Source organism: Parasteatoda tepidariorum, chromosome X1, assembly GCF_043381705.1.
Source record: "Parasteatoda tepidariorum isolate YZ-2023 chromosome X1, CAS_Ptep_4.0, whole genome shotgun sequence".
Lineage (NCBI taxonomy): Eukaryota > Metazoa > Arthropoda > Arachnida > Araneae > Theridiidae > Parasteatoda > Parasteatoda tepidariorum.
Window position 1 is genome coordinate 13,623,855 of NC_092214.1, and position 13,593 is coordinate 13,637,447.

Here is a 13,593-nt window from a genome sequence, read left to right on the forward strand (position 1 = left end):
TACCACTCCTCTTAAATTCATTTTCGTGTGTGGTAAGCGGTGATCTTCAAAAACTAACTTTTCCACTTCATTCATTAACCCTCTGCATGCGACCCTCGTGATTTAAGTGGGGTATCAATTTCGTCCCGACTACGGGTCACGTGAAAATCGGGGCGAAGAATTTTTCCCCTTTGTTTCAATACTGACCCCGTTATTTCCCTGTGACGGTTAAAAAAGCATCATTTGATGCTTATATTCGCTGCTAGATGGCACTAGAGGGTTCAGAAATTTTTCTCTTACTAGATTTTTCCCTGCATATTCGTAAGTTACATGCTTTTTGTTGTTCTGTCAAGCGATAAGCATTTGTAAAAGATATGGATTTGCAGAGTGTCAGCGACGTTATTTGTGGGAATAACAAATGAAAATATCTTGATTATGAAGATAGTGATTTGGATTTGGAGTATTCCCTAAATCTGGGCTTTTATTTTATTTTTTCGGCTTTATTGCAAAATTTCTGTAACATTTTTCGGGGCAAAATGTTTAAAAATTACATTCATCTGAAAACAAAAAATATTGCATGAATTTTTTCACTTATAAACTCTGCCTGCTGAAATAGCTGGTGACATATTATGCATTTTTTGAAAACAAAAAAGCTATTAAATCTGGAAATCCACATTTTTTCTGGAGCACAATGATTTCTGGGAGGGTTAAAAAAAACAGATTTTAAGTAAAAAATAATTTATCAAGCTTCTTGGTATTTAAGTTTCTTCGAATTTATAACATTACTTGTAGTCTCAATACTGCTGAGATCACATAAAAATAATTATGTGATATAAATAACAGCCAGTCATCACACCTATGAAATTTGGTTCTGTTAGATATTCTGAGCACATTTGAAATAACAATCTAGGAGCATAGTAAAGATCAACGGTTTTATTCAAGAATGTGGAATTGATAAGCTTTTTATCATTGTTATAGGAGCTTATGAGAGGCAATTAAAGTTACCTCTTACTCCTACTTTTGATTGCAGTCGGACCAAAGTTGCAAAGATTCAAGCGGGTAAGTTAATTTTATCTTTGAAACTTCTGTTCTTTTTTATTGAAAAAAAAATCTTACTTAAAAAATTTTCTTATCTGGATGACTGTACTTATGTAGTCTGGAAATAACTTTTATGGACAAAATTTTTGAATTTTAATATGACTGATTTCTTAAACATTTCACTTTAAGTCCTTGACTAATATAAAAATAAGTCATTTATAATCAATTTTCAAAAAACTCTTATCTGCTTTGAAATTTTGATTTTTTAAAATTTTTGACAAATAACTTAACATTTTTGCTGAACGCAGCATCATTTTAAAACTCCTAGCCTCTTAAAAGTTTTTTCAAAGATACTTTATTTGAAAATATATCCTCATATTCATAATTTTTTCTGCTTTAAAGTTTTAAACTATGTAAAAAGGAAATTCTTTTTCTATTCATTTATAAGAGTTATATGCATAAATTTTTATAAGACAAAAAGTATAATCAGAATAGTGATTGCTGGAACAAGAAAGTATCTGAAAATTTTTAGAAACTTTATAGTTGGATAGTTTTATTATAGTTGGATAGTTTTATATTCAATGTGTAGTTTTTTTTTTTTATTTTTTTATTTTTTTACAAGAATTTTTTTCAACACTTAAAGATCATGCTTGTGTAATTAAATGGAAAAAAAATAAATAATAAGACATACTTGTGAAACATGAAAGTAGTATTCATCAAATAATAAAGAAGAAAGAAATGTTTTCTGTATGATATTTTTGAAAATAAGGATCATTTTCCACCTTTTCTGCATTTTTCAAATAAGTCGCTTAATGCAGTTCTTTGAAGGCTCTTTCGTAATAAGAAACGGTGCTTTTTTGCAAATAAAATAGTATTTTTATAACTGCTGTGAGTTTGCAACTGTTACTCATGTACTGTTAGGTCAAGTTTAGCCTATCTAAAGCCAGCTCTGTCTATGCTTATTTTGAAAATGACGCAAAATGTCAATATGGGGAAAAGCCATAGTTTTGAGCAAATGAAAAGCATTTGTGGTCGAATTGTTTAATATAAAAATTTTCAAAAATTGAGAATAAGGCAGTGATTTTGATAATTTTTATCTTGGTGGGAAAATGTTGCCAAATTGGCAATTTTTAAAAAAGTTTAATAACTTTTAAAATATTTAAGTAATTGGTTTGTTTTAAAGCAAAGATAATTCTTCAAGGCAAGATTATATATGTAGTTTAAAATCATCTCATTGCTTCCTGTGTAAGACATTGTAACTAAGACTTTTTTATTTTCCTTGGTGTCAGAGTTTTGAAAAACAGTGTTAAAAGTGAAAAAAAAACAAGATTTTAAAAATTGTGAGATCTGTGGAAACAAGCTGATAAAGAGATGGACAACAAAACCATGTAGAGCAAATCTGATGCGTCTAAAAGCGATTATTAAAATGCCCAATTTGAGATTTGTGTGTTGTAATTAAAAAAAGGGATGGAATAGCAGCATAATCATTTTGGAGCAACAAAAAATAATGTGCTTTGGAGCAAGAACTCTTTAGATTCAGAGAAGCATAGTGATGCGTCTAAAAGCGATTATTAAAATACCCAATTTGAGATTTGTGTGTTGTAATTAAAAAAAGGGATGGAATAGCAGCATAATCATTTTGGAGCAACAAAAAATAATGTGTTTTGGAGCAAGAACTCTTTAGATTCAGAGAAGCATAGTGCTTGTAAAATTAGAATATCATATTTAATAACACAACTAAGAATTACTTGAATAAACAAAGAATTGTTTTTTATAATTTATTTCTACAGGATTATATCATATTAAGATAAACATGCATTTTAAATAATTATATAAGAGAAATATGACATTATTTGAAACTATAATTCCCATTTTAAATTAAACTTATTTACCGCCTCCAATAATAAAAATGTAACATTATGGATAATATATAAAATCATCAAAGCAGAGTTAATTCTAAAATGGGATTGTGGGTGCACACCCCTGTTTATAATTTTTTTTTTTACTTTTTGTTCATTTCTACATGGTTTTATAAATAACCATATCTTTACAATGTTATTATAATACATAACTTTTGCATTTTGTAGCAAGCTGGTGCAGAAATTTTGTTTTCGAAATTTTAGAATGATTTAAGCAGCTGTTTCAACCTTGTATATATCTTATTAAAAATATTAGGATATTTCAAACCATGTAAAATTCAATGGCAAAATAACTACCGAAAAAACAATCGAAACAGAACATGAATATACAATTGATCTATCAGAAAAAACAATAGAATATTATTGTGTAACCAAGTGAATTCTTGAATACGCGATTTGAAACCCATGGATCGTAATAGTATATCATATTAGAAATCTCGGTTTCAAAAACTATAACAAAATCAATATTGATATTTATTGAAAAAGCAATTGAAAAACCACATGAATCTATGAGGGAATCGAGCATGTGAAAAAGTGATTATTGTTCTAACTTTACGTGTTGTAAAAACAGCGTGTGAAATGGAACAAAATTTTAAAAACAATGTGCAAAATAATGGTAATAACTTCTCAAAAAAAAATCATCAAAACCATTTTGAAAAAAAAATTTATTCCTCCCTCTTTTTAATTTTTTGAGTAAATCACTTAAAAGAAGGGGGAAAAAAGAGTGATATTTTAAAAACAATGAGGCTTGTAGCAACATCTTCCGCTTAAGAGATTGACCACAAAACCACATGGATTTATGACAAAAATTGATTATTCAAATGCACAATTTAAGATTTGCTAGTTATTAAATATTGTATAGATAATATCAGGTATAGATAATAAAGAATGAAGATTCACTCATCTAAAATGGTAACACAAATTCACAAATGAGCGAAACAAATAATTGAGAATATCATATTTCACATCTTCTTTACTTGATTAATAAATAGTATTTGTTAAAGTTACAATTATTAGTTCATATCATTAAACAATTTGTATTTTGCAGATTTCTTTCAATTTGTTGTATCACCTCTCTTTGAAACCTGGGACCACTTTTTACAGACACCATTTTCTAATATGCTTTTAGAAAATCTTAAACATAACTTTAATCAATGGCAGCAAAGAATATTGTTGCAACAATCAGCTACAGAGAGAAAAATCCCTGTCATCACAATAGAAACCCCCTCAGATGCCTCACCTGAAACTCAAGAATTCCCTAAACAACATCGCTCAAAAAGTGACAGTGGACTAATTCCTCCAAAAGTACATATGGAAACATACTCTAGTGAGGAACTTCATCCTAGTACTACTCTTTTATCTCTTTCAAGTATGACAAATACTGTTCAGTTAAGACAAGTCTATGCTGCCACTCAAGTTGAAAGTCATCTCATTTGTCCTACAGTCTTTCAACCATCTCCTACAGATCCTCTTGAATGTCCAAATGGCTGTTGCACACCAATTCTTCCTTCAAAACAACGCTCACATAACTTTAAACATTATTCCTCAAATCGTAGAGCTTCGGACTTCGGATTTCAAATTTATAGTAAACTTTGTACAACACAAGATAAAATTTCAAATAATGAATTGACATGGACAACTAAAATTCCTCCCAATGAAAACACTGCCAATAATCGTTTTTGCAATACTACAGATATCAATTTATTCAACTCATCCAAAATGTGTTCAGATACCTGTGATCATCCTTCTTGGTGTTGGCATATCAGTCGTAGCTTTTCAGAAGAAAGGTCCCATGACTTTGATTCTCCTTCAGTTCATAAAAGTAGACGTGGTTCTGCTCCAGTATCCAACGAAATTGCTTCAAGAGGTGGCTTAAAAGGGGGTTCTGAAACAGGGAGAAGATGGTCCTCTGAGATATCAGGTATTTTTATAACAATGAATATCTTTTTAAGCTCCATCTCAGTTTTTTAGCAAATAAATATTTTACTAAACATTATATGCCAAACTTAACTAATGAACTGAGATTTATGCTTCAAACATAAATCTAACAAACATATCTTTTTTTTTCAATTCACAATCAAAATCTCAAGTGTAGTATTTTCTTAACTTCACCAAAAAGGTTTATTTTTTATAGCTTATCCGTTTGACACAAATGGGACACTGGTGTCCCTTTTATATATTTTTTTTTCTGGTGCTCTAATTACAAGTAAAAGTATATTTTGATATTTTTTAATTATAAAAACACTCGAATAGATACTAAACAAATCTGTTAGATTATCAGAATTATATTTGTACAAAAATATGAAATCCTGAAAAAAGTAGTTTTGAAAAAAATTGTGTAAATTAAAGAAATTTCAATGATGAATAACTGTTTCTCTTATTTCAAAATTGAAAAATATTGTTTGGAAGTAAAAGATTTGTATTTAAAATATTTTACCTTTAACGCAGAAAAAGACACTAATGTTTCATGGTGCATTTCATAACCGCATCAGTTATTAAAATGCTAAATATTAAATTTTTCACTTATTTAACCTAAATTAATACAAAATAATGAAAAGATGAAAAGGTGTGAAAAACATTTTTCATAAAAATTCTGTGTCACCAGGTCAAAGTTTACAATTAAGTAGTTCTAGAAAACTTTTAAAGTTGTTTTGGTTTAAGGGAACAACTGCATTTAAAAAGGGTATCCCAAAATCCATTTTTTACCGTTTTGAAAACTTAAATTTCTTTTTTATATGATTTTTTTATTTAATAAAATACGGTATAAAACCACTTTTTTGAATTACTACACCAAAACGAAATCATTCAGAATATCTGGGTCTTTTTTTGAATTTCTGGATCTCTAAAGACTAGCAATTATTAATTACAAAAAATTATGCTACAAGATAGTTTTTTCTTTTGAAAAAGATATAAAAAATAAAAAGTAAATTATTTTTTTTCTTTCATCTTCCTGCTTTTCTGATACCTAAATATTTATTTTGCTTCAATAAGCACACTAAAAGAAATGCTTAAACAATGAAAGCAATTGAAGAAAAGAAAACTTAAATGATGTGAATAAACTATGAATATTAATGAAGCTAAATATTAATAGTGTTTAAAAAGAACACCGTATAATTATCTATTAACAAAAATCTGTTGATAAAAATCTGCTCCTTGTTTTATTATCTTTTTTTTTTTTATTAAATAAGATTATTAATGGATTAATTTACTTTTGGAATCTGAAACTTTTTTTAATGTTATTTTTATTTGGTTATCAACCCAGCTAGTTCTTCACATCAATAATAATAAGAGAAAAGAAAAACAAGTGTCATTCATGATNCTGCTTTTCTGATACCTAAATATTTATTTTGCTTCAATAAGCACACTAAAAGAAATGCTTAAACAATGAAAGCAATTGAAGAAAAGAAAACTTAAATGATGTGAATAAACTATGAATATTAATGAAGCTAAATATTAATAGTGTTTAAAAAGAACACCGTATAATTATCTATTAACAAAAATCTGTTGACAAAAATCTGCTCCTTGTTTTATTATCATTTTTTTTTTTATTAAATAAGATTAATTTACTTTTGGATCTGAAACTTTTTTTAATGTTATTTTTATTTGGTTATCAACCCAGTTAGTTCTTCACATCAATAATAATAAAAGAAAAGAAAAACAAGTGTCATTCATGATAGAGACATACGTATCTTTCCACATATTTTTGTGAATATATTCAGGGTGGCCATTCAAATCAGGTTTCAAATTTCCTTTTCTTTTCTTTAAACCAATATCTAAATTCAAATATTCACATAACTTTGTTTATTTTGAATTAGCATTATTATTTTAAGAGATATTCAGTATCCAAAAATGAATGTGACTAATGCAAAATTGTGGAATTTTCTGTTGCATACTAAACAGAGAAAAGCTAGATAAAATTCTTTACATTTTTTTAAATTATTTTTAGTTTTTTTTTATTTGAAATCAAAATATTTAAAGAATTTCAATAAAGCCACGCAATTTTTTAGTTTAGAATAGTTGATTATTTTTTAGTTTTTTTACAACCAAAAAAAGTACCTGTAGAGTGCTGAAAAAAAAATTTATGTTTTCCTTCTAATAAATAAACATATACTATCAATAAATTTTTTATATTCTATATTAATCTATAATTTAACATGTTTTCCTTAAATTCCCTAGTTTTTTGGCAACTTTTTAGAGAAAAACAGTTTCAGAAATATCATTTCTGGAATGCAAAGCAACAATTATGATCTTTCGACATTGTGACTGACTGCACAATTAAAATTTTAAATATAAAATTGAATGTTATCAACATATAGTTGGCTCTTAAAAGAACCTTTTTTATAAATTAAAATATGTTTTAAAAGGTTAAAATGAAATCGAGAATATTAGTGTCAATGCAACAGTTGTAACGATTTGTCTGCAAACATTATTAGCGATTGTAAGATGATGTGTGATTGGTTGGCTTATTGGAGAAAAAATAATTTAACAATTTCATTGGATGGAAATACGAAAACATTTAGAAAATGAGTGTGAAATAAAATCTATTATTATTAAATTATGACCAAATAATTTTTGGAGAACTTAATAAAATAAAAAGGAGAGTAAAACATTTCGTCAAAAAAAAATAACATTGGGATGAGCTTGAACAATAAACAGATTTGGCCCACATACAAGAAAACAACAACAAAAAATGCTTTCATAAAAAGGGCCAATTATCCGAACCCCTTCTTCCACCCCCACCTTTTATTAATTGCATAGTTTCCAAACGTTTAGCAACTGTGGGAGAGATTAACAGGGTTGTAATGGAGTAAGCTTTGATGCAAGTAGGGTATTGCTAAGTTGATGATATTTCAACTGTTTAGCTATAAATTTTCCTCTAAAAAAATTGGGTATAATTGATAGTAAAATTAAGAAAGTCGGAGAAAAAATTCCTCGATTTTTCCAGGTAGGTGGCCACCCTGCTATTTTACAATAAATTTCGAAGTAATACCAAAATTATTTTTACATAAAGCAGCTTCTGGTACAGTGTCATTTCTATAACTACTAAATCAAGTTTGCTTTATAATTATAATGCTATGCTAAATTAATACATATTGTTAAATGCAAAGCAAATTTTAAATTTTTTAAAGGTTCATCGACGACTAGAAGAAGTAGTTTTGGTTTACTTGAACCACTATTGTCTGTATCAAGGTTGGATCATACATTCACCAATCATGTGAGAACTATGAAATATTCACAAAGAAGAGGTTCTCTGCCAACAGATTTGTATCAACCACTTGAATCTAGTTATTTATTAGAACATAGCTCTAGCGATCTTCTAAGTGTACTTATTGGACCTTCCGGCGTGCTCAATACAATGCAGGGTATTGTTAGAACATTTTCTCCACAAGAATGCGCAAGAAGAAAGTCTGGTGGTTTAGAAATGTTAAGTGGGTTTTGGAAATCACGGACAAATGATGTAGGATTAGTTAATAAATTGACTTTGAGAAATCAATTACTTGATGCTCGGTCCTCTTATAGGACAGGTGGTGAAAATACTGATACAACTTTCAGTCAACGAAGAGGTTCTGTTCCTCTTACATTATTAGGTAAGTGAACAAGAACAAAATTAGTGCATGTAAATGTTGGAATCAATAAATATCTTTTCTTTGTACAAGCTTTATTTTATTCAATTGTAATTCATTCTTCATAGCTTCATTAAATGTGATTTATACTATATTTTTTACTAAAAGGTGCATTTTGTTCAACTGACAGATTGCTACTGGATACAGTCAAATAATAAACTGGAGAAATGCCATTTAGTTTTACCTTTTGATTAAAAGAAACTCATCATTTTAAACGGTTTTACTAATATTACTTAATTTGGCATGGTTAACAACATATAAAAATTATCATATTAAATCATCCCATTTCCGAAATGATTTAAAAAATATAGGCATATTTATTAAGAGAAAACTTTTAATAAAATTTTTTTACATAATACTATGGGTTTCTTCAATGCTTATTTTTATTATATTGAATAATGTGTTAAAAACAGAATACCATTTTCCTTTGCTAAAAAACGAACCAATAGATGGCGCCACGAGATTTAGAACTCTCTAAGAACAACAATTTTTTAGTTAGTTTGATTATGTTACTGTCGTTGGAGAGATCATGTTTTTTTTTTTGTAGTGTTTAGTGCTGTTAATATACATATGTTAACCATTTCGTAGGAGTACTTTTATTGAGTTTGTGGTCACTGATTTGATTTGTTTAGGTACGTACCGACCCGGGTAGAAGAACAAGGTAAGAAACCCTTTTGTTGATACCTGTTCTATTGAAGTAGATAAAGAAATAAGTTATCTTTTTTAACATGGCATCCCAGCCGGCACTATCGGTTCGTATTTTAATAAAATAAGAACTATTATTATAAATTGAAAATAATGGAACTGAAAATACTGTGGATAATAATAGCTCTAAAATGGCCACAAACATTGAGCTCCTTAAAAAGAAACGTACTACGTTAAGAACATCAATTACTAAGCTAATTTCAAATATAGAATCAGAAATTCAAAAAAAACGAAATAACTGATGAAGAAACCGAAATTGATCTAATTATTGAACAATTAAATGATAAATTTGAGTCTCTCAAAACAGTTGATTCTGAATTAGAAAATCTGTTTAAACCAGATGATTTAGATAAAGAATTAGAAACTGCAGAAGAATATCGTGAAAAGATAGTAACATGGAGATTTAAAGCTAATAAATATTCGCGTAATTTGAATCAAAAGAAAAATATTCGGGAACCTCTCAATTTTCCCCAACATATAGCTCCTACTACTAATCGCGAAGTGGAAGTAGAAACGAAACCAAAAATGCTGAATATTAAATTACCGAAGATAGTAATCCCGAAATTTTCGGGAAATATAAGTGATTGGCTCACTTTCTGGAACTCTTTCAAAACATCGATACATAAGAACAAATCGTTAGATGATGTCAGTAAATTTAACTATTTAAAAGCTCATCTATGTGGAACAGCTTTAGAAACGATAGGAGGTTTTGCTATTTCCTCAGAAAATTATGTTAAAGCTATTGATTTGCTAGAACAGCGCTTCGGAAGAAAAGAAACATTGATAAACAACCACATGAGTCAATTATTAGAAATTACCCCTTTAAAGCGTTCTGGTGATGTAAAAAATTTTCGGCAATTATTTGATAAAATACAAATCCATATAAGAAGTTTAGAATCGTTAGGTATTTCATCAGATACTTTTAGTACTTTATTATCCCCCGTAATACTTAAGTCAATCCCAAACGATTTAATATTTGAATTTAATAAAGAATTCGGAGAAAAATATTCTTTAACTGATTTGATTAATTTTTTGAATAAGCAGTTGATAGCTAAAGAAAAGACTGATTTAATGAGAGTGAAAGAAAAACAAAATTCGCCGCCGTATCCGAATATTAATTGGCGCCACAACCAAAGGGGGGAGCGGGAAGTGAAATATGATCGCGAAAGAAATCCTACTGCCAATGAATTATTTGTTTATGATTCTACTTCTAAAGCAAGGTCGTGTCCATTTTGCGGTGAGTTAAATTGTTCTGGTTTAAATTGTGAATATGGAAAAAGTTTATCTTTAGATAAAAGAAAATCGATTTTATTAAAAAAGGGCATTTGTTTTAGATGTCTTGGGAAAAATCACATGAGCTCAATGTGCAGGGCAAAGGTTAAATGCTCTCATTGCAATAAAAGACACGTTGAAATTATGTGTTTTCAGGATAATAAATATTCAAAAAATGAAAATAAAGAAATAATAGAAAATACTACACTTTCGAATAATAACTGTTTGCGGGAAGTTTATCTTCAAACTTTAATAGTATACATTAAAGAAAATAATTTGAAACAGTTAATAAGGGTAATAATCGATCAAGGTAGTCAGAGATCGTACATCACAAAATTTGTAACGGGAAAAATGTCTTTAAAAGGGTTCGGGAAAGAATCCGTGAATCATGGATTATTCGGTGGAATTGAACATACTGAAATGCATCAAAAATATTGTCTAAACTTATCAAATGTTGATGGAAGCTATAATTGTGAGTTAGAGGTTTTAGATGAGAAAAAAAATTTGTGCTTCCTTACCCAAAATGAATGATGCATATTGTTTAAACGAATTAAAAGATCTGGATATTTATATTAGTGATACGATGATTAATGATAGGTCCTGTTTATATGAAAGACATTCTGGCGAGATTCATTTGCTCATTGGAGCTGACTACGCTGGAAAGATATTGACGGGAAAAGTAAAACACCTTAAGGGAGGTTTGGTTGCTGTACACACTTTGTTAGGGTGGACAGTAATGGGTAAATCTAAGGTAGAGGGAACATCTACAACTAGCTCAATGTTAGTATTGTCATTGCATGTAAATAATGCAAAAATTGAAGATCTCTGGAATTTAGATACATTGGGTATTAAAGATGGCAGTGAAGAACGCTCTAAAACACAGACCCAAGAACTTGCTTTGAAACATTTCAGAGAAACGGTTAGTAGAGACAGTACGGGCAGATATACGGTTAATTTACCCTGATTAGATGGTCATCCTCCTTTACCCGATAATAAAGAGTTGACTTATAAAAGACTAAGATACACAGTTAAATCCCTTAAATCAGCGAATCGGTTAAATGGTTATCAAGAGGTTTTTAACCAATGGGAAAAGGAAGGTATAATAGAGCAAGTTAATGAGGGTAATGATTATTCTAAAAGCTTTGGAATACATTATTTGTCACATAGAACAATTTTTAAACATAATTCAACCACTAAAGAACGTCCTGTTTTTGACGGATCAGCTAAAACCAAAAACTCCGTATCAATAAATGAAGGAAATGAACTCATAGAAAAGGGCCCAAATCTCATAGAAATTATCCCAGCTGTATTAAATAGGTTTAGATGGGGAAAGATCGTAGTAATATCGGATGTCAAACAGGCATTTTTACAAATATCTCTTAACGAATCTGATAAGGATTGCTTACGATTCATGTGGTTGAAAGACGGAGATCCTCAAAAGATAATTACATATAGACATTGTAGAGTAGTATTCGGAATATCATGTAGCCCCTTCTTACTTGCGGCTGTTCTGAATCATGTATTAGATCAGGTAGAAGAGCCATTGAAAAGTCTTGCAGTGAAGATCAAAGACTCTATGTATGTTGATAATTGCATTGCAAGTGTAGACTCAGTTTCAGAATTGGAACATTTTAGATCTGAATCTCAGAGAATTCTGAAAGCTGCTAAATTTGATTTACGTGGCTGGGAAAATAACAACCTACTTGAGATGAACGAATTAGTGCAATATAATTCCAACTGTGAAAAGGAAGTGTTAATATTAGGCCTAAAATGGGACAAACAAAATGACACTTTATCCTGTCAGTTGGTTAAAGAAGAAAACAATAGTGAACCAGTTACCAAGAGAAAACTCCTATCTATGGCACACCAGCTGTTCGGTCCTATAGGGTTCACTTGTCCTATAACGTTGGTCCCGAAACTTCTTCTACAAGAATGCTGGAAGATTAGAATTTCTTGGGATTCAAAATTGTCCGAAGAAATAATTAAAAGATTCGAAAAATGGAAAGAAGAATTAAAAGAATTGAGCAACTTCAAAATTCCTCGTAGACTTTCAAGCTTAAATCTTTCTAAATCAAGCTTAACACTTCACACCTTTTGTGACGCTTCCATGGTGGCATATGCGACTTGCCTCTTTTTGAGGGCGGAAAGGGATGGAAAAGTTATTTGCCAACTTATTCAAGCAAGATCTAGAGTTGCCCCATTGAAAAAAGTGTCGATACCAAGATTAGAATTACTTGCATGTAACATTGGAGCTAGATTGGCTGATACAGTAAAAAGGGATTTAAGATTGGAAGATATTAAAACATTTTTTTGGAGCGACTCCATGAACGCACTTTATTGGATAAGGAAAGAAGGCCCTTGGACGATTTTCGTATCNCGACAGCGATTATCAAACAGATGAACTTAAAAATTATATCCCTTACTCAGTCCCTGTGTATGACCCTACGAAGTTAAAGATCGTTAGTAGGGGTTTCGGCTCACCGAGGGGCGTTGGCTACGAGTTCTACACCGATGGCAGTAAGAAACAGGTGCTAATGAAGATCGGGTGGGTTGTGGTTTCTTGGTGAGACTGGATAACCATACTATTTCCGAACAGACCGCACGTTTAAATAATGAGTGGAGATTGGCTACCCTTTGGGCAAACAATAACAATATTGAACAATACACCATCTTTTCTTACTAAAAGTCCTCGTTGCAGGCCCTTGAAAACCCAACCCCAACAAACCCCCTTGTAGAAGAAATTAAGGCAATTGTCCAAAACAAACAATGCTTATTCAATTGGATTAAAGCCCACTCGGGGGAGCCTGGCAACGAGGAAGCAGATATTTTAGCCAAAAAGGGCACCTTATTAGGCGGGGTGGACTTTCACTACACCATAACAAAACCCTAGGTCAAACATAGACAGAGGCAGGTCAGTAGGATTTTATGGCAGGACAGGTGGCGCAGCTCTGCAAAAGGGAGACACGAATACTATTTGATACCTACAGGTAACGAACGTTTTTTATCCAGCGATTTTTACTTTATTCAGTTCTTAATTTCCCATGGTGTATTTGGCG

The 13,593-nt window shown here is 30.2% G+C and overlaps 1 protein-coding gene across 2 annotated transcripts in view; it reads left to right on the top strand.

Annotated features, from left to right (window-relative positions):
* LOC107440566 (3',5'-cyclic-AMP phosphodiesterase 7B) overlaps positions 1–8,592 on the top strand; it is a 106,045-nt gene extending 97,453 nt beyond the window's left edge. For both annotated transcript variants that reach the window (XM_016053531.3, XM_071187523.1), the window contains 3 exons: positions 958–1,038; positions 3,985–4,857; positions 8,066–8,592. In XM_016053531.3, the coding sequence (XP_015909017.1) occupies positions 958–1,038; positions 3,985–4,857; positions 8,066–8,532 (1,421 nt within the window). In that variant the 3' untranslated portion in view covers positions 8,533–8,592. The remainder of the gene's footprint in view (positions 1–957; positions 1,039–3,984; positions 4,858–8,065) is intronic.
* The last annotated feature ends 5,001 nt before the right edge of the window (positions 8,593–13,593 follow it).